This window comes from Meriones unguiculatus, chromosome 10 (genome assembly GCF_030254825.1).
Source record: "Meriones unguiculatus strain TT.TT164.6M chromosome 10, Bangor_MerUng_6.1, whole genome shotgun sequence".
Lineage (NCBI taxonomy): Eukaryota > Metazoa > Chordata > Mammalia > Rodentia > Muridae > Meriones > Meriones unguiculatus.
This window is the reverse complement of record NC_083358.1, coordinates 17,527,691-17,551,725: the sequence shown is the minus strand read 5'-3', so window position 1 is coordinate 17,551,725 and position 24,035 is coordinate 17,527,691. Positions and strand designations below refer to the sequence as shown.

The window sequence follows — 24,035 nt, the reverse complement described above, 5'->3', positions numbered from 1 at the left end:
GAAATAAGTGGCAATCTGGTGCTCTCTCCGGTGGTTCAATCCCAGACCCATGACCTTTCGCTATGATTCTGTACTGTATCACTTTGCCTGGTCAGGCAGTGAACATCAAAATGGCGAAGAGATCTTGGTTTTTTTGTTCATAAGAGAATAGATATTATCCTGGACAGTGCTATTTCCTTGCGCTCTGCTCAAAGACAACCAGGTAGTGAATTTAGTGTGTATCAAAGACATGCTTTTATATTAGTGCATAATATTTATAAATACCATATGATTTTTTTTTTTGCTTTAGAAGTGTTATCTAACTCAAGGGACTGTATGTGACACCTTGTAATTTATTGTTTAGACTCAGAGTTATATTCCAGAGGCTCTCCATGCTTCTGCTCATACATCTGTTTGCTCAGCTTAGCTGCTGTGCGTATTCGGTCTGCTGATAATATGATTATCCCCTTTCCTACAAGCTGACAGTTGGGTTATTGTAACAGCACTACAGTGAACAAAATCCTTGTCGCTTTGTACATGTAAGTGACAACTTGGGGTTTATGCAGAGTGGACAAATACCTCGTTGTGCAATCGTTGGGTCTGAAGCAATGATAGCAAAAGTGTGTTCTTCCAGAAGCTTTGAGCTTTCTCTCTAACACACAGAACTTACTGTAGTCAGACTCTGAAGCCCTTGCCAGCATGAGCCTGAAGTGATGTGTCACTGCAGTTTCCATTCGTATTCCTTTGTTACCATTGAGGTTCTGAACTTTTTTTATTTCAGAATCCTCTGATGTCAGTTATCTATTACAAATTATCTATTTTTAGATGTTAGTTATTGTGTATGCTGATCCATTGTTTACAATGGGGCTTTGTAGTCTTTCAAAATTGCTTTTAGTTTATTTTTTACTTTTTAAAAATTTATATATATATATATTTTTTAAATTCTTTATTAGTTACACTTTATTCACTTTGTATCCCACCTGTAGTTCCCTCCCTCCTCCCATCCCAATCTCTCCCTTCCTCCACCCTCTGCATGCATGCCCTTCCCCAAGTCCACTGATAAGGGAGGTCTTCTTTTCCTTCCTTCTAATCCTAGTCAATTAGGTCTCATCCGGAGTGGCTGCATTGTTTTCCTCTGTGGCCTGGTAAGGCTGCGTCCCCCTCAGGGGGAGGTGATCAAAGAGCAGGCCAATCAGTTCCTGTGAAAGACCGTTCTTGTTCTCATTACTAGGGAACCCACTTGAGCTGCCATGGGCTACATCTCTGCAGGGGTTCTAGGAGTTCTAGGTGATCTCCATGCTTGGTCCTTGGTTAGAGTATCAGTCTCAGAAAAGACCCCTGTACCAAGAACTTTTTGATCTGTTGCTCTCCTTGTGGAGCTTCTGTCCCCTCTATGTCTTCCTGTCTCCCCCTTCTTTTATAAGATTCCCTGCACTCTGCCCAAAGTTTGGCTTTGCGTCTCAGCATTCAAAGATGCTTTTAGTTTTTATCTCAACTTTGACCCCCCCTTTTTTTTCCTGAGGCTGACAGCACAGCCTCATCCTCATATGACAGGTGTTACAAGAAATAGCTAAACAACGTTGTCTCTTACGTTTATTTGACTTTAATCCATCTAAGTAGATACTTTGTATAGTATACAAGTAATACCTATTTTAACATGAAGAAAGACACACACATACATAAATACACACATACCCACACATATAACCCATACCATACACGCAGAGACACCCCCACACCCCCACACATACAACCCATACACAGATACACAGATACACACAAACACACATACATATACACATATACACCCACACAGGTACACATATGTACATGCACTCATACATAAATATATATATATATATATATATTCACACTGAATATGCTACTAGAATTTTTCTTGTACTCTCCTATACGATATTTTTATTTCTTGCTCATGCTTTCTGCTCTTTGTCTCAGTGGTATGCTCCACATTACAAATTCTGGCTTTGGTTTTTGGCAAGTCTGAGACTTATCCATCTCTACACTTTTAATTTAACTTCAGAGACTGTATTTTTCACTTCCAAGAGTTCTAACTGGTTATTTATAAATGCTTGTTCTTGATCCCAGCCTCCCTGTCCTCACAGGCTTTGTTTTGGTTGTATTATCCTATTCTTCGGCTCTCTTGAGGATCTCGGGTGCACTTTCTAATCCATTTCAGTCGGCACTATTGATTGTTCAGGAGTGAATTAATTGCCTGATTGTCTGCAGCTGTTCTTCCAGATGTTCAGCCTCTTAAATGATGTCAGTCTGGCATGGAGTACGTTTTGTCTGATTCTTAATGCCCAAGCCTCCCTTTCCAGCAGTTTCATATTTGCCTTCACTCTCAACGGCAATCAGATCTTGTGCCTGCCCTCCCATGGAGATACTGGAAAAGTCAGTTTCCGGGTGTGAGCGTGACGGTGGCCTAGCCCACAGTCTAGCTGCCTGACAGTCTCCATGCCTCTATCAGGTCCTGTCCCGGAGCACAAGCTTGTGCAGGCTGTACTGTCAGGAACATCACAGCTTTTCTGCCACTCGCAGAGAAGCTGCCTTTCCAGAAGCTTCGGCCCACATCCTGTCCTGTTTTGTTTTCTTTCGGTTTCTAGTTTTCTTCAGTCTGCCTCTACGAATGTTAGGAGTCTAGATCCTTGTAGGTTTGGAGCTCTTAGCCCCTCATTGTTTCTGTCCCATGTGTGAGTCATATGATGTTAACTTGGTTTTGAATACAACCATGCTTAGCTTTTCTTTTCTTCAAAAATTTATCTCACCTTTTGATGGGTTAGAGTGAAAGAAATTTTTTAAACTTAAGCTCATTGACTGACAGCGTGTCCTCTTAATCTTTGTTTTAGCCCTTTGTAGGTGCTAATACACGATCATTACAAGAGAAAGAATACGTCTTCAGTGGAAATAAGAAATCAGAGGGTCTGAGGTGCTTTTTTTTGTTTTATTGGTCTTGACTTTTAATATTTGAAAGAAAATATTTTAAAAAACACTAGGAATAAAAGGACAGGAAGAGAATAAAATTCTATCCTATTTTGAGGAGCATCTTTTTTTTTTTTTTCAAATAAACATTATGGTCATTCCAGCATGACTTGAGTTCCTCCTGAGCCATCCCTAAGTGACCCATTAGGTGGCGAGAGGATGTCAGTGGCCATAAGCTTGAGAGTTCTGGAAGCAAAGGTTTATGCTTTACAGAGAACAGTGAGCTTCTCACCCCTGCCCCGACCCCACCTGAGACCTCTCTCACTTTGGCAGAGCTAAAAGAAGACAGAGTCCACCAGGTCACACTGATTATATAAACCACGCTGACAGAAGGAAAGCTATTGATTAAATATCAGGTAACATCTTGGGTCAGCACCTTCCCCGAGTCTAGAATGACAGCTCTACTGGTCAAATATGGTTAGTTTAGTATGAGTTAAAGCCAAAATGAAAGAAGGGCATTTGGAAAGGAAAGGGAGCTGTCCAAAAAAAAAAAAAAAAACTTTGTTGGCATGCTTGTCCACCTCCATTCCTTGTCCTGACTTCTAATCAGTTTTGGATAATTGCTTTCTCCCCTAATTACTATTCAGGCATGCAGTTATGGCAGCAATCATCCAGAGGAAGCATGAGGTCCGTTTTGTTTTCCTCCTTTACCTCACCTTTTCCTTCTCCACGAGAATGTTTAACTTCTTCCCCAGCAGCAGCAGCAGCAGCAGCAGCCCAACTCATGTCACATTTAAAAGAAGGCTCTTGCTGTCCTCAACAGCTAAAGGGTTTACTCCTCTCATTCTGTGCCTGTGTGTAATTAAAAAGAAAGAAAGAAAATGTTACAAGTATGTGTGCTGTGGACTCCTCACGGGCCTCTCCAGTGAGACTTCCATCAGGAAGAAAGTCACAATCTTCTTCAGTTTCGTTTCTTCCCCTCTGTCACAAGTAGGAAAACAGACTGGACAGATGTGTTTGTCATGGCAGAATTGTCGTAGGATCCCGTTTGGAATATTTCTTTTGTAAATAGCAGCTGCTATGCTATCGCTGTACACACACTAAATTGCTTGCTTTGGAGGAGAAAAGAAACCCGTCTCTCAGTGATGGCATATTAAGCCAGCGTCTGGCAGGGATGACACTACCTTGGGCCAGCAGGGTCACATGCCATGTACGGTGGCTTTATGCATATGGCGGTCGCTCAGAAGAGCCACACGGTGTATATCAAGGAATCGAGTCCTGATTCTTCACATAGTGGCGACAGTATTCAACCCCTTTGAGATTTTGATTCTTTCTCTTTCATTGTAACAATGGCAGTGGTATCTAGAAGACTGTGCAGGGATACACAGAGAAGGAACATGTTGAAAAAGTAAGAATCTGGTAAATGGTAGCTTTGATTGCTATCTGACAGACAAGAAGCGCCAGGGGAAACAGCTTGCGGAAAGAGAAATATTTTCTGGTATTGTGTCTGAAGGTCTTGTATTTGTCTTTCCTTAATAAGAAAAAGAGGTGAGGGACAGCAAAAGAGTCCCTGAGGCTCTGAGTCAGCTGACATCATCATGTGAACTCTGTAGAACAGAGGCTCTGATGCTGCCTTTTCCTCACTCCTCGCTCTTCTCTCTAAATTTTTGTCAGTGGAGTCATCTTGTGAAACACTTCAGAGCATCCTTTCATGTCAGAGACAAATGGACTTCTTAGCAGATAACTATTCAGAAATGCTAGGCTCATCTGTTCTCTGCCTCTCTTTCTTTACAGGACTTCCTTCCTTGCACAACTGCCCCAAAACCATGCAATGTGCATGCATGCGTGCATGTGTGTGTGTGTGCGTGCGTGCGTGCGCGCGCGCGCGCGCGCGTGCGTGTGTGTTCAGGAGCCATCCTGTTTCCTTGTGTTTAACTCCCTGGGTTTGAGCCTGTGTTTGAGTTGACACCTTTCACTGAATCTTAAGAAGGCAGTGGCATTCAAAAGGACAATGTGGCCTTTTACCACCAGATTACTGTCCGTGTTACTTGAGAACACTGGAAATTGCACAGACTTAGAACAATGTCAGTTGGCCTTCTAATTCCCATAGCTCCTCTGCCCCCAACAGGTACAGTCATGGCTTGAGTGACAGGAAATCTCCACAAACTATTCCCCCACATGAAGAGGGAGAAAAGCCCAACAACATAAGAAAGTCATGTCAGGGAGGGGGCATGGGTCGGGGGGGCAACCAACACAAAAGGAAAAGGAAACTGAGGGAAATGAGCCCCACGCTGACAGTATGAGAGGTTGGGAAGCTTAAAGCAGCCTTCAAAAGACTTGCACTCCAGTGGGATAAACACTAATGGAAGAAAAACTCCAGTCAAACTCCTGGTCTGACACACCCATCAGAATGGCTAAGATGAAAGAGTCAAGCGACAACACATGCTGGAGAGGATGTAGAGAAAGGGGAACCCTCCTCCACTGCTGGTGGGAATGTGAACTCGTACAACCTCTTTGGAAATCAGTCTGGTGCTTTCTCAGACAATTAGGAATAACGCTTCCTCAAGATCCAGCTATACCACTCCTAGGCATATATCCAAAATTTGCTCATTTACACAAGGGCATTTGCTCAGCCATTTTCGTAGTAGCTTTATTCGTAATAGCCAGAACCTGGACACAACCCCGATGTCCCTTGGTTGAGGAATGGATACAGAAATTGTGGTACATTTACACAATAGAATACTACTCAGCAATTAAAAACAAGGAAATCATGAAATTTGCAGGCAAATGGTGGGATCTAGGAAAGATCATCCTGAGTGAGGTATCCCAGAAGCAGAAAGACACACACAGTATATACTCACTTATAAGTGGATATTAGACATATAATATAGGATAAACATACTAAAATCTGTACACCTAAAGAAGCTAAGCAAGAAGGAGGACCCTGGGTAAGATGTTCAATCCTCATTCAGAAAGGCAAAGGGGATGGACATCAGAGGAGGGAGAAACAGGAAACAAGGACAGGAGCCTACCAGAGAGGGCCTCTGAAAGGCTCTACCCTGCAGGGTGTCAAAGCAGATGCTGAGACTCATAGCCAAATTTTGGGCAGAGTGCAGGGAATCTTATGAAAGAAGGGGGAGATAGAAAGACCTAGAGGGGACAGAAGCTCCACAAGGAGAGCAACAGAACCAAAGATTCTGGGCACATGGGTCTTTTGTGAGACTGACACTCTAAGCAAGGACCACTCATGGAGATAACCTAGAACCCCTGCACAGATGTAGCCCATGGCAGCTTAGTGTCCAAGTGAGTTTCCCTGATAATGGGAACAGGGACTGTCTCTGACATGAACTCAGTGGCCTGCTCTTTGATCACCTCCCCTGAGTAGGGAGCATCCTTACCAAGCCACAGAGGAGGATAATGCAGCCAGTCCTGATGAGACCTGATAGGCTAAGGGTCAGATGAAAGGGGAGGAGGGCCACCCCTATCAGTGGACTGGGGGAGGGGCATGGGTGGAGAAAGAAGAGGGAGGGAGGGTGGGATTGGGAGAGGTCCAGGGAGGGGGCTATAGGTGGGATACACAGTGAATAAACTGTAATTAATACAAATTTTTAAAACTGTAAATACACACACACACACACACACACACACACACACACACACAAACTCCTAGGCTGTGAGCTGAGCTTCAGAAGTCTGTACACTTGCCCGACTTCCCTCAGTGAGCTGGGTGATAGGTGTCTCCGGGAGGGATTTGTCTCTGAGAAGAGAAACTGGTAGGAAGTCTTTTAAGAGCCCATCCCCTGTGCTCGGCTGTGCGTCGGTGGGTGAGCCTCTGCTTGCTAGGCTGAAAACCTCTGTGAAAAAAGGTGATTCTTCCTAGGCTCATGAAGAGAGTAGTTAAAAGAACCGTAACCATAACATATGCTCAGACTCAGCTACGAATGGTGATGGATTGGTCTAGGTGCAAAATATTTTCTCACCATGAAGACATCTCTGCTGGGAGGATGGAGAGAAGAAAGTGAGAGAGAGGCATGGTGAGAGAGTAGAACCATCCTCACCCTCACAGAGAGAATGAGCTAGATGATATCCAAACTTTAGCTCCAACAGATTCTCCAGAGACCTCAAAACAAGGACTAAGAGATCAAATAACTGGCTGTGTGTGTCTGTGGTGACAGCCAAGAACTGGAGTAATGAGAAAAGATGGGAAAGAAGGCTCAAAGGACTAGTATTTTTTCACTGTGTTTTTTCTAGACTCACTGCCCTCACTACATTGTGTCTGTGGATACATATGATAAAAAGAGAAACAAAATCCCCCTTGTGGCACAGAAAAGACTACATATACAGCGCACCACCATTTTTTACGGAAAGACTTGGATGCAGACAAAAAGGGATGTTTCTTTTATAGTCATAAAATGTATCTGAAAAGATACACGAAATTACTAACAATGGCCACCTCCGGGGATGAAGGCCAGTAACTTCCCATGTGTAAAAAGGAGGGAGGGAGAGAAGGAAGGAAGCAAGGAGGGAGGAAGGGAGAACAGGCTCTAGAGAGATAGAATGACTGGGAAAGAACTCGTGGGTAAAGTATTTACCCAGCATGCACAAGGCCCTGGCTCCCAGCTCTGAAACCTGGAGAGACAGACAGAGAACCACTGTGTTATTTTAGGAGACACTTATTCCCTGAAGCGTGTGCCACCCTTGTCCTGTTTTTACACAAATAATATCCTTCTAGAGCAAACACCTGAAGATGAACCCCGTGCAGATGACCCCTGCGAAGTTTTTTGGTGTTCACTTTCCAGTGTTTTCCCTCTGAGGCCTATGTGCCTACCCCAACCCCAACCCCCACCCCACAACACCTCACTCCTCCACTCCCTCCACTCCTGGGATAACAGCATTTTTGTTGCCAGATGTTTTCACTCAAGACATCATCACTCAGAAAATCAGTTTAGATCCAGACCCGCACCAGATACTGCCTCCCACCCTCTCACCAATGCTGCTATTTCTGCCAAATCCAGCAGATTTGCTTTTAACATTCATTTCAAGCTTGCGTTTCTTCGGCTTTCCTGCGAGACAGGACATTTTTCATATATTTGTTGACCATGAAGTAAATACTATTTTTGAGCCCTGACCCGTTGCCAGCACTCTGATGACCGAGGGGAGAAACAAAATGGAAATAGAATGGCTCATTTCTTCACAATCGCACAGAAGAGACGAGCCCGCAAGCCACACAGCGAGATGATAAAAATTGTAAGCACAGAGAAGGAATTGACCCATTCTTCTGTCAAAGGAAAGTCAGAAGACTTGAGTGGAAACTTGAAAGCTAGCCACCAGGAAGACAGAAATGGGCATGCATTCATGTGCAATGATGGTGCTTGGTACATTTGGGAGGGCCAGGTGGCCTTTTGCCCTGGACAGCAAGTCTAGAAAAGGCATTGGTGACCTCTTAGTCAAGCTTGGCCTAGAGTCTCCAGACCAGAGGCCATATGTAGTGTAGCAGACCTGTCTATGAGCCACCATGTGGCTGAGGGTCTGAGCGACATCACAGAAGGACCTAAGTCACATTAAGATCCACCCCAAACTATGAAGTTCCCAGTCATTAAAAAAAAAAAAAAAAAAAAAAAAGCTAGCCTTGGTGGTGCTCAGGGAAGCAAATGGAAGGCAGATCTCTGTGAATTTGAGGCCAGCCTGGTCTACAAATCAAATCCAGGACAGCCAGGACTACACAGAGAAACCCTGGAGAAAGAGAGAGAGAGAGAGAGAGAGAGAGAGAGAGAGAGAGAGAGAGAGAGAGAGAGAGGCAGGCTTAGACATGGACCAAACAGAACAAAATATGACAAAGCTTGACCACATTTGCAGTTAGTGTGCTCTGAAGCACGTATGAAAAGCTTTGGTCGAGTTGGGGTAATTTTTATGGAATGAGACTCATAGATGTCTGAAAGGGGCTCAGGGTGCTGACCCAGACAGTGAGGAGCCATTCCAGAATCTTCTGTAAGAGAAGACCAGGCTCAGGTTTGTATGGAGTAGCCCTGTCAGTGCTATGGATTGGGGAGGACAAAAACCTGGGTGAAAAGGTTTAGAAAGTAACATGAATAAGGCCCGCTCCTTCCTGAGAGGGTATGAAATGTCCAGTACCATTTCATTTAACCCTCAGATAGCACACTCAAACCAAATGGGACGGCATACACCTCCAATCCCAGGGGCCATGTGTTTCAAGGCATTCCTGCTTGAAGAGTGAGACCCTGGTCCAAAAGGAAAAGAGAAAGCACAATTAACAGAGGGATTGTAAAATCAGCCCAAGGTCACCTAGCAACAGAAGATGGGCTCCAGAACTGACCACTAAGTCAAGTGATTCCAAAGCCCACACTTGCAGTTGTGACCCTGGACTGCCTCCCTTGAAAAGACTGGCATCAACCCTCCTGCATCTCCCGCTTAACTGCGAGTTAATTGCTTAAAGCAGCAAAATGACTCACTTCAAGACAGAGGAGTATATGACTCCAGATGCCATTTAGATGATGAAAGGGAGACAGGCCGTGGTGAGTCCTCATTGTTCTTGCCCCACAGAGAAAGGATCATCTGCTGAGATAATAGAAGTCTAAAGCCAACTCTCATTCCACACGTGGGTTCCTGTTGTTATCTGCTTCCCCTTATTTCACGGTGGAGGGGGGACTTCACAGGTCTCAAATGGCAAAGGAGATGTTGTTTTCAAGTGCATGGTGCTATTTTCTTTGGGCTTCATAGTTATTAGCCCTGTATAACAGCAGGCCTGCCGAAGCATTTATTGTCAGTGTGACACGTGCAAACAATAGCAGCCACTTCTGCCTTTCATGGAAAATATTAAATACATGATACGGAAACTTATAAAAAGCCCTGGCTGATTTACCTTGGTAGCCAAGCCTGCAGGCCTCACCAGTAATCACCAGAGGGCATGGAATTCTGAACTTTGAAAAGGTCACAAGTCTTCCATCCTTCCCATGGCCACATTCACCTGCACGTAAGCACGTACTTATCATATATATGTTGGCTACGGGCTGTGGAAATGGCTGACTCTCCAGCCCTAATTTGCTGAAAAAGCAGAGACAGCCATCACTGGCAATCTTTTTTAAAGATTACTTTTCTTATTTATGTGTATGTGCCTGGGGTGGGGGTGGGGGTGCCTTCAGAGACCAGAAGATGTCAGATTCGTGGATCTAGAGTGGTTGTGAGCCACCGGGTGTGGGTGCTGGAAACTGAACTCCAATCCTCTGTAAGAGCACAAGCCATGCTCTTGCATAATATTTGTTCATCTATGATTATAATTATCATATACTTATCATGAGTACTCAGTTTAAACCATCTCTCCAGCTCCAACTGAGGTTTTAGTGTGAAGTTTTTTGGAGGCTTGACTTCAGCATCTTTGAAAGAAATGTATGGAAGCTGATATTAACCCTCTATTGCTAGGTTTCAAATTGTTGTAAATCTAGTGGTTTAAAACAATACTAATTTATTATCTGTCTCTGTGGGTCAGGAAGCCAGGCCTGGCATGGCTGCTTCCTTCTCATAGACTCACCAAGGGCTGAAACAGATTAGTTGCATTCCTCCTGGGAGGCTTGGCTAGGATGGCTTCTTCCTCTGACCAGAGGTGGAAGAAGGTTCCACAGAGGACAGATCCACAGCCTGGGCCCTTAGTTTCCTGGCATGTTTTTGCTCTGTTGTTGAATGCCTGCCAGAGATCTCCTGTCTCCCTTGTCAGAAGCATGGACTGCTCTCCGCTGATTCTGGGCCACCACAGCTACCCTACTCTTCATACAGCCATTTCTTCCCATCCCTCAGGCTCAACATGTCCTTGCTAAGGGGTGTTCATTCTCCCAAGGCCCCACTGAAGATGATCTCCTCATTGAAGGTGAACTGGTCTAGCATCTTAACCACATCTTCAAAATCCCTTCCCAGGGGCACCAGTGTTAGCATTTGACTGAATAATGGAGAAGATAACTGTGCCCCCACGAGATGGACATCTTGGAGCCCATCTTAGAATTCTCTCTACCACGAATCTCCACCCACTTCTTTCTGGCAAGAATATTAAATCTTAAATTCTTTCTCAGAATCCATCTTTATTTTCTCATTGTCATACTCTATTTTTTTTTTTTAGCAAAACACCATTAAACCCATAATTGTGTGATATGAGAGAAATTCAGATTTGAGTAAAATAATGGTGAGAGTTGTGGTTTGCAGTAACTATGTGCTAGGGCATACACGCGCGCGCGCACACACACACACACACACACACACACACACACACACGATGCGGTTAACCATCACCAGTCCACCTCGTGTGGAAGGCACAATCGGCATGCAAAGTTAATTAGGTCTGTAGGCTAATGGTGATGGTCTCTTTTCTATTGGTATTTTATTACCATCTTCAATGCAGTTTATAGAAGAAAGAGTTTTCTTGCTTAGTTTTCATGCCATAGGGCTAACAGTCCATGGTAGCAGAGTAGGGGAAGCAGATGGCAAGCTCACATCTCAAACCACAAACAGGAAGCAGACTCTTTTGAAACCTCAAAGCCTGCCCCCAGTGACATACTTCCTCCAGCAAGGCCACACCTCCTGATCCTCCCCCAAACAGTCAATTGGAGACCAAGTGTTCAAATGCTCAAGACTTAATGGAGGAAGCATCTCGTTCAAACCACCACAGGTTGTCATTCCCCAAGCCCAACACCTGGACAGCAGCTAAGCAGGGACTCGAGCCCACGTCTGCTTCCCTCTGAACCCAACTTCCTCATCTATCTTCATCCATTGTTGTCTTACCATACTGTGGACATGAAACGGTCAGGATGTGTTCTTCACAATGGCCATGCCTGTCATTCACCCACCTTTTCTTTAGCCTAGTTTTCCCTCCTACAAAGGAAAATGCCCTCCCACGAATGAAAGGGCACACCTGAAAGTCAAGTATCAAAGCTTCATTGGCACATTAGAGCAATCTGACTTACAGCAAGAATGGCCTGGGACCTTAGCATCTGGCACTTAATGGTATCTTGTCCTTAGATCCTATGATGTATTTTGCTGTCTGGCTTTATGCCAGGCATTGATTAATAAGCTTCATCAAAAAGAAAACTCACTGATTCAGCCTTAGAAAGCAACTTCATTTCAGTCTTGTTCCCAGAGCATCTAACCTGCATTAGCAGGAATCGAATAGAGACGGTCTACATCCATCGAAAACTGATGTCCCCTGACCTGAAGTGGCACCCACCCCTGTCACTTCATTGTGGACAGAGGACTGAGCTGCACCACTGATCAGAGGAAAAATAGAGTGAACAAATGACTTTGACAGTGCTCTCTCTGAAAGACACCATGCCTTTTGATTCTTTTTTTAATGGCATTGATTTATGTCTCACAGATGAACAAAACTACATAGAATGCTTTAAAGCCGCAAATTGGGAAGAAAGGCCAGCGCTTCCAATCTCCTCTCCTGAGGCCTCTGTATTTTTCTAATAGCAGATGAATGCGCAGTCTGGGGCCACGGTTCTCATAGGGTCTGAAATGCCAAGAGAGTCTCTCTCAGAAGCCCTTTACCTTTCCAATTCTGAGATTTGAGAGTGTTTGGGTTGGTGGCAAACTCAAGCAGTGGCTGTGAACTAAATTGACAAGGGAGTTTTGTAAGTAGCCCACCACACCAGTCTCCCTTTGCTGTGGCCCCAGACCAGGACTACATTTCCCAGCCTCCTCCTAGGTTAGGCATGGCTGCGCGAGGGAATTCTAGCCAGTGGAAATGGGCAGAAATGATGTACACTGCCTTCTTGGTGTATGAATCCTAGCACTCTGCATTGCTGTCTAGTGATTCACCAATGTCCTGGGTGTCCAATGTGTCACAATCTGCCCATCTGAGGTTCCTGAATGACTGTGTGGACTAGACGCCAATCCTCACCTCTGTCACAACTTGGAAATAAGCTGATATTGTGTTAATCCACTGAGCATCAGGGGTCTGTTTTATCAGCTACCATTTCCTTATCTAAAAGTAGCTATCTAGAATCTCAAAACTGCAAGCCTAAAAATGCCAAGAAAGGAGAAAGACTGCTTAGCCAAGGATGAAAAATCCATTTCCCTCTATTGCTTTAACGGTGTAGGTCATATTGAAATTATTTCATCCAAAGACTTCAACCCACAGTAACAAAGACTGAGAGAAATGAAGCTACCTTGATCCATTTTTTAATGGCTACAGAAAATTGAATTTGCATTTATAGTTCTTTTGGAACCCATTTTTATGTCATCTTTGTGACTAATGTCTTATAGGTTTGTTCCGTTTTCACTTTAGGACTGGCTAAAACACACACACACACACACACACACACACACACACAACCTTTGTTAAGAAGTATTTCTTTGTTAAGAAGTATTTCTTTGAACCCAAAGAGGAATGTAATACTGTGAAATTCCATTCTTGTAGTTTCTCCTATTGATAATAGTTTACATTCCAGAAAATTAGATGTGTAAGGAATATCTTTTTATATGTGTGTGGGGAGTGTAGGTCCACGTGTGTATGTGAGGGTGTGTGCACCCATGTGATCACGTGAAGGTACAAGGTGACATCACATGTCCTGCTGTATCACTCTCTACCTTATTCCCTTTAGACAGGGTCTCCCACTAAACCTGGAGCTAGGCTGGTGGCCAGTGAACCCCAGAAATCCTCCTATTGCCACCTGCCTCACAGCTGGGGTTATTGGGGCTACACACACACACAGACATGACCACACCTTGCTTTTTACATGGGTCCTGAGTAGCTGAACTCAGGTCCTCATGCTTGCACAACAGAGCTTTTCCCACTGAGCCATCTCCTCAGTCTAAGAAATGTAAAACTGTAAACAATTTATCTGAATGCTCTGGAGAAGCAGGGACCTACAGCCCCTTCCATCACAAGGACGAGGGGAGAGTGAGCGAGTAATAAAGGCACAGAGGAATTTGGGGGAACAGATTGCATCACGCAAGCTTTAGCATGTTCACCCACAACTGTCTTTCACATACAAACAATCACACTCCTATCCCGGTTCAGATCCTGCTGTGTCTAGAACAACCCTTCGTGTTGGATTGCTTTCCTCTGTTTCTGTGTCACTAAATGTTCCTCATTCAGAGGTCATGAGGAATGCTAAGACTTTTGACTTAGAGTTAAGCCTATAATTTCTATTAGTGCCAACGCTGAAGTAAATGTTCCCCAGCATCATTCATCTACCTCCTCATTACACACAATTTGTAAATCTGAAAATGTTCTTCTGGGATTCATTTCATTCATTTACATTTTAATATGCAATTTACTTGTTTCCCATGTCGGCTTGCAAAGCACAAGGAAATGTAGCTAGCTTTTTGGTCTGTCTAACAGGATTTGTCCTCAATTTCAAATTGGAAAAGGAGCATTGGGGCTTAAATATTAGATTCTCCTTGTATGAGTCCCCCTGAGTCAGTTCTTAAGAGAGCGGCTAGTGGATCCCACCGACCAGCTCCAGCCTCCCAATCTGCCCCAGAACTAGACTGGATTTGGAATGTCACCCCATGGGACACTGCCTGGTGACAGGCTCTGTCCTTCTTCTTCACAGCAACCATTAGCACAACCCTATTCTAAACCCTCCGAAAGCTCTCTGACTGGTGGGCACCATAGGAGTCTCCTCAGGTTGCATGTGTCTTTACCTTCCTCCTTTTTGTTTTGCTAGAAATACACCATGGAAATTAAGTGGAAGAAGGATAAGTTTATTTCGATTTGCCTGTTTTTTACTTTATGTATGTGAGTGTTTTGCCGACATGCATGCCTGTTCACCAGTCTGCGTGTCTAGAGCCCATGGAGGCCAGAAAAGGGCATCAGTTCCCTGGTAACAGGGTTACACATGGTTGTGTACTTCCGTGTGGGTGTTGGGAATCAAACCTGGGTCCTCAGAATGGCAACCACTTCACCATCTCTGTCACCTAGAGAAGGATGACTTGAGACTAAACAGACTCCAAAGCCAGTGAGCTCAGAGGGTGAGTTTTACAGTTACTTTGAAATACATCATTCTCCTCCCAATGCTTGATTTTTGAGGGTTTCTCCTGAGCCCATGACTTGGAGAAGTCTTGGAAGCCAGGGAAGGTTTTCAAGTAAATAATCACACTCTTATCTAGTGAGCTGGAGCGTTTGCCTCATGATTCTGGAAGCTTCTAACCCACCTCCATGGCTTTTCTTTTTGTGGCCCTTTCCCAGTGTGTTACTGGTAATAACTAAATATTTTATGTAAGTAATGTCTTCTCTGAAATAGAATCAGAGTTAAATGAAAGGAAATAGCTACCAAAAGTAGAGAGAAGATGCTTTTTATTAATTTTGAAATAATTGCCTATATGTACAATTAGAGAGAGTGGGCTAGGCTTTTTAATCAATAGTAGTGTAGTTAGGGACACACTACTTGTTAGCTAGGTCTAATTTTACATGTGGAGGAAAACTGAGTTTGTCACAGTCAGGGCGTTCTAACTTGCCCTCCTCTGGAGAAGCAGCCTGTCCCTTAGACTTTCTGAGGCAGTCTCTCTCCAGCCTCTTCCTGGCTTGCACTTCTGTGTTTCCCTGGCTTCCCTGAATGTCACGTCAGCTTTTCAGGGGGAGAGAATGTGATTTGGGCATTTTTTACACAATAACTGAACATCAGGTCTGTTGAGGGTACTTGGTAAAAAGTCTTAAAATCATGTGCTCACCAGATTTGCAGGTGACCAGGAGGAGCGGCGATCAGTTGGATATCAGAATCATAATTTCAGCAGTTCTCCCAAAGACTGAAAACCCTGCAAACATAAGTGCCAAGTATTAACACCTAATTTTAAAATTCAAAACAAAGAATGTGATAGGTTTGTTTAACAGCATATTATACTCAGCTAAAGAGAGAATTAGTGAACTGGAAGAAAACTGAGGAGAAACCATCCAAAACATGTCAGAGAGTAAAAGTAAGTAAATGTAATTAAGAGTCCAAGAGATGGTGTGCCCATTCGCTGTGCCTCTCTGTGACAAAATGGCTAAGACGAGCAACTGCCGCAGAGAAAGTCTTACCTCTGGCTCATGGCTCCAGAGATTTTCAATTCATGACCGCTTGGACCCTTTGTCCCTGTGGCTGCGAACTCATGGTGGAACAAACCCTCTTGCTTTATGGCAGTCAGGAGGTAGAGTGCAAATAAAGGGATGCCCAGGTCCCAGTGTCATCGGCAAGGCACGCCCTCGTGACCTCACTTCCTCTAACATGGCCCCACCTCCTAAGGTTTCTGCTGCTTCCCAAGAGCATCACCAACTGGGTGACCCGTCTTCATGAGCCCCTGGGGACACTCCAGGCCACACCATAACTGAGAGGCAGTTAGGAAGTTCTAAAATGGTAGGAGATGAGAAATGAGGCAGAAATAACATTTCAACTGACAATTACTGATAACTGTTCAAAACTGAGAAAATCAAACAAAGGACTCTGGAAAGAGATAAAATTCCTAGAAGAAGGCACTATAGACTTTCAAAGACAAGAACAAAGTCTAAAAGTAAAAAATAGATCACCATCAAAGAAGCAGAAATCGTGTTTTAATTAATATTTCCAGCGTAACCCATGTTTTTTATAACTGACTTCTGAATCTTCCTTAGGCATCTAAAGTTGTCCTCTAAAGCTGGGATGCAGAATTTGAAGGACTATTACATACAAGCAGCGCATTTAACTCGCCCTACATAACTCCGAGGAAGGGACCAAAGCCCGTGTCTAGTGGGTCAAAATGAGGCATATCTCTACATAATATAAGGAAGAAATATCTAATAATTTGAGCTGTGAGAAGTGAATATGCTAATGTCAAAGAGAAGACTGACACGTGCATTCATCAATTTTTGTTTTACTTTTGAGACAGGATATTGCTATTCAGTTTAAGCTGGCCTTGAACTCGGGCTCCACCTGCCTCCAACTCCCATGTGCTGAGATTACAGGTATGCGCCGCCATACCTGCCTTCATCCGTCAAATGTTTATTAAGTGTCTGCTGGACACGCTGTATTGTAGATACAGCAAAGCTATGTAGCATGTTCTGCTATAGATACTTGGGGTTTGTTTGTTTGTTTGTTTGTAAAGGCCAAACAAATGACAGTGTAGAGTTTACATTCCGCTGCAGGAGGAAAGACAATAAATATGATAAGGAAATTATGTACTATGTCAGAAGACAGTAAGCGCTAAGGAGAAAAATCTGGAGCCAGGTGAAAGTGAACAGGAATGTTCGGATGGGTTAGCCATTTCCACCGCGATGGTCAGAGTCGGCTTGTTAGGCACTGGCTTTGACCCTTTAGGAAGAAAAAGCGGTGTGCTGTGAATATCCAAGCACGTAATAAACTGATAGGAGTCCCAACTCTGAGTCAATGTATTTCAAAACAAGCTTATTCTTTTAATTACTACAAAAGCATAGAAAACACACACACACACAAACACAAACAGGATGAGTTGCTATTATGTGTTTAATTACAAAGCTGCTCATCTTCACTCTAATTCTACAAACTTCCCCTCTGAAAAATATTTCTTTGAAAATTCCAGAAGGGAATGCTGGCCCTTCTGTTGGTGTCTCAGAATTACGAGGTTAGAGCAGATAATTAGTGGGAGCTTGTCAGAGACCTGGCATCACGGGGAAGAGATGCCGCAGATCTTCACAGAGCATTCCAAAGCTGAAGGGTGGCCTTGCTCTTCAGACTTGAGCTGCTTTTTGAAAAGGGAAGTTAAGAAACACCCAGCCTCTCTGATTCTAAAAATAAAATAAAATAAAATAAAATAAAATAAAATAAAATAAAATAAAATAAAATGATGGTGTCTGCCTCTGAAGTTGAATTCTGTGGTGTGGGCCATTTGAAGCAGAGGGCTCTGACACAAGCTAGGTGACGAGCCAAGACCATCCACCCAGTTAACGTGTAGTCTTGTATTGCAGGCAAAAAAAAAATCCCTTTGGACGGTTAAACCCAGCGAGGGCATAATTCCTGCAGAAGACGACACTCCACTGACCCTCACTGCCAACCTGGATGACATAGTGACATTCAAAGACACAGTCATTCTGGAGGTTGAGCACAGCAACACCTACCGGATCCCCGTCCAGGCCACCGGGATTGGCTCTACCATTGTTTCAGACAAGCCCTTTGCTCCAGAACTCAACTTGGGAGCACATTTTAGGTAAAGGAATATCATGGAGCAATTATATAGATGCCATAAGTCTTGATTAAATAGAACCAGCTCCCTCCATTCCTCTCCTATCCCACTTCTCCCTTTTTCTTGATGAGTACCCTGGATACAAGAAGTTGGTTTTTAGTCACAACTTGGTTACATTTGCTACGAGAACATATTTCCACACCATCACCATATTCTCTAGTTTCCTTTTAATTGCTGTGATAAAACAAATTAGGGAAGGGCTTATTTCCTGTGGCACATCCCTGACACAGCACATCATTTTAGAGATGTCAGAACTCCAAACAGGAACCCAAAGGCAGGAACCCATGGAGGAACATTGCTTTGTTGCTTGCTGGCTCACTCTCACACTCTTGCCCACCTGGTTCCCTTAAACACCTCAGGACACCTTGCCCAGGGAACAGTAACACCCACCGTGGGCTGGACCCTCTGTCTTCCGTTACCAACCAAGACTATCCCCTAGAGACATGCCCACAGACCAACCTGATAAAAGCTATTGCTTGAGACTCCGCTTTTTTGTTTGTTTGTTTGTTTGTTTGTTTGTTTCTCTTTGTTTTTCAAATGATCCTAGGCTGTGTAAAACTGACAGCTGATAGGAAACCTGGTTGCATTCTCCAGGCCAGATCCCTCTACTGTGGAGAAAAGGGTAGTGATACTTAATGATGTATTCAGAATGTCTCCATAATTTCCCCTCTCGGATTTCAATACGCTTCCTATCCCTCTCCACAAATGTATAAAATTCGGACACAGCTTAGAGTAACCTAAGTAGAGTCTACCTAGAAAGTGAGTCATTACAAATATAGCAGGCATTGCAAAGCCAGTAATTTATGGATCAAATTTCTTCTACTTGCCTCCCCATCCTAGCACCAGTGATTGAGCTGGCTGCAATTGGTTTCCCCTGGCTACTCAGGAAAAGCTAGAGGATCCGAATATTTCAAGAAGAGGGAGGGGCTCAGAGACCCCTTTGAGCAGTGTGATCCAAAATGTATATGGAACGCCGGAGGTTTGAGTGCAGTGGGGAGAGGATATATGTAAGGATTCATTCCTGGTTCCAAAAGGACACGATGCAGTTATCAGTAGCTGACTCTCAAGGTTTGGCTGGCTTGTGCTTCTCAGCAGCAGAAGGACCCCGAAGCTGCTGCTCTGGCCTTCTGATGTACCAGTCCTGAACCCAACTCACATGCATTGTGCTCTAAGAAGTCCTTCCCACAGTCCCGTCCACCCCTCCTCTCCTCTGCTTTAACCACCAAACATGGCTCTTAATTGAAAACATCACAAGCAATAGCAACATAAGTAACAACCCGGGGAGGTGGATTACATGCTTTACACATGTCTAGTTGTATGGTTTTCAATCAGGTGAACACCAAAACCTTCCTCTCTACTTTATCACTTGGCCCTAAGGAAAGGCGTTTGTCATTGTATACTAATGCTTCTACTCAAATTTCTTAAGTCCACACAAATCTAACTATAGAAAGCAATAGTCTTTGCACCGTGTCTAATTGCTTAGGTTTATTCTGAATCTACAAATAGTGTCAAACCCCCTCCCAAAGGAAATTTGAGGGCTAGCTAACAGTTTTCATGAATATATAAACAAACTGTAATTATTGGCTATTAATTTCCCTTCTGTATAACCTGTTGTTCTCCTTTTTGACCATATAATAATGATGCCAACAATAACCATACGAAGCAGCAAGAGCCTTGGCAGGTACACCATAGCCCACTGCCCGTTTCTATAAGCGTGCAGCCGGCATGTCTCATGCTTTCAAGTTATAATTATTTCATTCATTAATTCATCCCTTCTCTATGTCATAAGTACTTATTAAAGACCTCCTTATTTACTTAACTCTTTATGAAGGAGCTTGGAATTTCCAAGGTATATTGAAACAAGTTAAGATTGTATGTATATAATTTACAGGCTTGATCACACTAATCACGGCTACTTTCACACTGAGAAGACTGTGCAGAGTCGGGTAGTAATGCCTATTATCATATGACCCCAAAGGCTCACGTGATAGCCCTCAGCCTTTTACAGAGGAGGCTGGCCAAACCCTGTACTAAAGAAATGCCTATATGCCACCCATTCTGATCAAATATTTTGGAGCAAATTTCTTAGAGAGTTGGAGCGTTTTCTCCCTTCCTAGATGGGGGTTATTATGGCTCTGATGGATGGGTTTCTGTGGTTATTAAAATAATACTGTAAATAAGTAGCAAGAGCTCTATATAGTTTATTAATGTTATATGTGTAAGCTTTTCTCCCTAAAATTTACCATTGGCTGTAAAGTTAAATCCTGGGTAAAGATTATTTTGCTGAGTCTGCCCCGTGAACACAAAGGTTTAGAGACAAAAGTTTTTACATGAAAACTGAGCATTACTTCTCTTGATTATTGAATGTTACAACTTACTTGTGAGGTATGATGCCATTTCCTGAGGTCAAGCAAATGGGAAAAAAATCTCAAAGCCCAGTAAAATTTTAAAAGAAAAATAACAGTCTGAGGTGGGGATGTTCATTTTTTTGTTGCCACTGCTGTTTTCAGAAAGGGTCTCATTATATAACCCCTGTTGACCTAAAATTTCCCTTACAGATCAAGCTAACCTTGAACTTAATGGTGATTCTCCTGCCTTGCCCTCCCAGGCGCTGGTATTCAGACATGCACTACCTTGCCTGTCCTGAGACAAGCTTTTCCTCAAAGAAAATAATTTGATTAAGCCTATAAAGTATACACACACAATTTTAACTTGTTTTGACATACCTTAGAAATCCCAGCTCCTTCAAAAAGAGTTAAGTAAATAAGGAGGTCTTCAGTAAGTACTTATGAAATAGAGAAGGGATGAATTAATAAATGAAATAATCCTAACTTGAAAGCATGACGAAATGAGAAAAGTGTCTAGTCTAGTTGGTGCTCTGGTCTACTTAAGTCCAGCCCCTCTGTCCTGTCAAGGGTTAACAGGCATGTGCTGTCCACATAGAACTTCAAAGCAAATCCACCATCACCAGACATGTCTCAATCAGGAGAAACGTAGTTGACGTTTTTCAAAGGAAACCTCTCCAGCTAGTAGTGCGCTTTCCTTTCCTAACCTTGGGACCATTCCTCATTAAGGATGGGGCTAACTCTGTCCATGTATCCTATCATGTGCTTGACCTGCTGGGGAAGACAGAGGATACGTGAGCCACTTTCTTATGGCCCTTACCGAGGGGTAGTGATTCTGGGACAAGATTCAGGTTTGTGGCTCAACTCTGGGAGCCATTCGATCACTCTCAGTAGCACTGAGACCTAGACTCCCCGAATGGCTGTCTAAAGGAGCGTCTCCTCTGGGCGCTTATTCTGTAGCACTCCCAGTGGAAGTAATCTGAAGGCTGCTGAGTTGAACCCAAAAGTCCTCCTCTGAGCCGCTCAACACCTGTCCTCCTTTTCCAGCATGGATACACACTGTTACCACTTCAAGCTGACTAACAAAGGACGGAGGGTCCAGCAGCTGTTCTGGATGAATGATGATTTCCGCCCCAAGGATAAGCAAAGTAAGAAGGAGCCAAAGAAGAAGGGACTTGCTGGTTGCCGTCGCCAGTCCCAGGCTCCCCAGGCCCAGGCAGACTCAGAGAACCCCGTGTTTCAACTTTACCCTGTCAGGATGGAGCTGTACCCGGGGCAGACGATTAATGTGCTACTTGAAGGCTACTCCGCCACTCCCAGGGTAAGAGCGGAACGTGTTCAAAAGCTGTTTTCCTTGCAAATAAATCTCTGCTGCACTGTGTGTGTTTCTTAGGAAGGTCCTTTGACATTTATCTGAGAAAGGATGTGATTTCTCAAAAATCACACACCGCACTGAGTTGCCATGGCAGCATTCATTGCTTTCAAGGTTCAGCTCTGCTCAGTTTTCTGTTTGTTTCTATAGATACCATAACCCCAACTTTAAAGGACCATTTAAAGCAGGTCCTCATTACCACCGTCAACACTGACCAACCTGCAAGTCCCTGGCAGAAAAGTGTCCAGTTTTCACTCCAAGCAAATTTTCTTATTAACACTAAGCAATCTTATTTCATTTTTTTTTTCTGAAAATAGCATGATTTTATAAACGCTTTGGACTGCCTTCACTATGCAGGTATAGCCCCAACCCTGACAGACATATTTGCAACCTTGCCTGACTAAATAAGACCCCATTTAAAACATCATCTTTGAAGTGACTGAAGAGATGGCTCAGCAGTTAAAAACGTTGGCTGCTCTTGTGGAGGGCCTGTGTGTAGATCCCGCACCCATACGGAAGCTCCCAATATAATTCTAGTTCCAGAAACTATGACGCCCTCTTCTGGCCTCTTCAGATTCCAGGCACACATGTCACACACATATACACAGGCAGCCCAAGTATTCATACCGACAGTTTTGTGTAGATGAGATAAATAGCCGTGTCAGTCCCCAACACAGACATTCTAGGTTTGTTTACATTGGTGCCGCACATTAGTCTTGGAACCCTTAGGTACCTCAGCGCTGTGAATTGATTCACTACAGACCCTTATGGAAATGTGGTGGAAATCACCAAATAACCTTTTTTAAAAAAAAGATGTTTGAAGCCACCCAGGAGCCTTTCTCATCCCACACAGACTCTCTGAATGAGATAAGATATTTACTTAAGCCCCTGCTTAGGAGACTTAGGCAGTAACACTGAATTTTCTCTTTATAAAATAAGAAACAATAATAAATTGTCTCCCATAGAGAAAGTGAGAACTCTGGTCCATTGGCTACCTTCGCTAGGGTCGCAGATTCCATTCTTTCTTCACAAAGTATTATAAGGTGGAATCCATCCTCGCTGCATAAAGGGTATAGAGGGTACCGTGAGAAATACTTCTGGTACCAAGGATGAATATACCACATGCCTTAATCTTAAGACACAGTCTGTAGTCGGAGTATATTTCCAGTGTGGCCACCAAGAATTAAAGCATGTTTTTAAGAGGCATTAAATGTGGCCCCCGGGGAAACTAAATCCACCTGCTTCAGTGGAAGCTTGCCTAAATGGGCTTGCAAACCATGAGAATGCTAAGTTCAAACTCATCAGCACAATCTACTTATGGCATATATTTCCTCTTGGGTCCCTTCTGCTTTATAAAGCTCTGGGCATCTAGAATCCAAAGACGTATTCTATTGTTATGTCAACAAGTTGTCTGAAGTATGACTGTTTCACAACTGCTGGTATGTGTCATGCGCAGAGAGTCAAAGAAACGCTGGTGTGCCACGCCATTGTCGGGGCCCGGAAGGGAAAAAGCTTGCTGATGTCTGTGAACATTATCTGCGAGTTTATAGCACCATTTATCCAGCTCTCCACCAAGCAGCTTGTATACCGACTGGAAAAGGTCTGTACGGGCTGTGCTGGGGGAGGGGATGGGACCGGACAGTCTAGCCAGAGCCAACATGTTCGTGCTTCCATTTCAGAAGCTTAACTAATTGGAATCTTGCTAACATCGTCACCAAGACAGTCTTGTTTTTCTTTTCACGCTTCAGAGGCCAGTGCACATTTAAACTAAAAATCCTAAATGTAAATCTATAGTTCTCTGAAGTGGAAGTCCTGTTTCCATCGTTCTTAGTGCATGAGACCAAAGGGAATGTGTGTTTCAGTGCAGAATATGCATGAAAGGGCACAAATAACTCCATCATTTTGCTTTAGGTAGAGTAAACATCACTGCAGAGAAAGGGTTGGAATAGAATCAGCAACAATTATAATAATTAGTAAGAATGGCTACTATCTGCTGGCTACTGTTGCTAAGCATCCGTGCCCAATTGCCTACATCTCTCCAGGTGTCTTTCACAAAACCCCACCGTGGCAGGCTCCATTACCCTTCTTGTGATACACATAAGAATGCTGACACAGACCCCAGGATTGCTATGGAATAAGTAATCAGCTAAAACTATTTAATTGATGCTCTTTCACTTATATGGCCCTGTATGTCTGTATTTTTGCGTGGCTATTAAGAGCAT

At 43.6% G+C, this 24,035-nt stretch overlaps 1 protein-coding gene across 1 annotated transcript in view; it reads left to right on the top strand.

Moving 5' to 3' along the window:
- Positions 1-24,035, top strand: part of Hydin (HYDIN axonemal central pair apparatus protein) — a 355,607-nt gene that overhangs the window by 155,811 nt on the left and 175,761 nt on the right. The window contains exons 19-21 of the mRNA XM_021632513.2: positions 17,822-18,060; positions 21,489-21,762; positions 23,270-23,413. Of these exons, the coding sequence (XP_021488188.2) occupies positions 17,822-18,060; positions 21,489-21,762; positions 23,270-23,413 (657 nt within the window). The remainder of the gene's footprint in view (positions 1-17,821; positions 18,061-21,488; positions 21,763-23,269; positions 23,414-24,035) is intronic.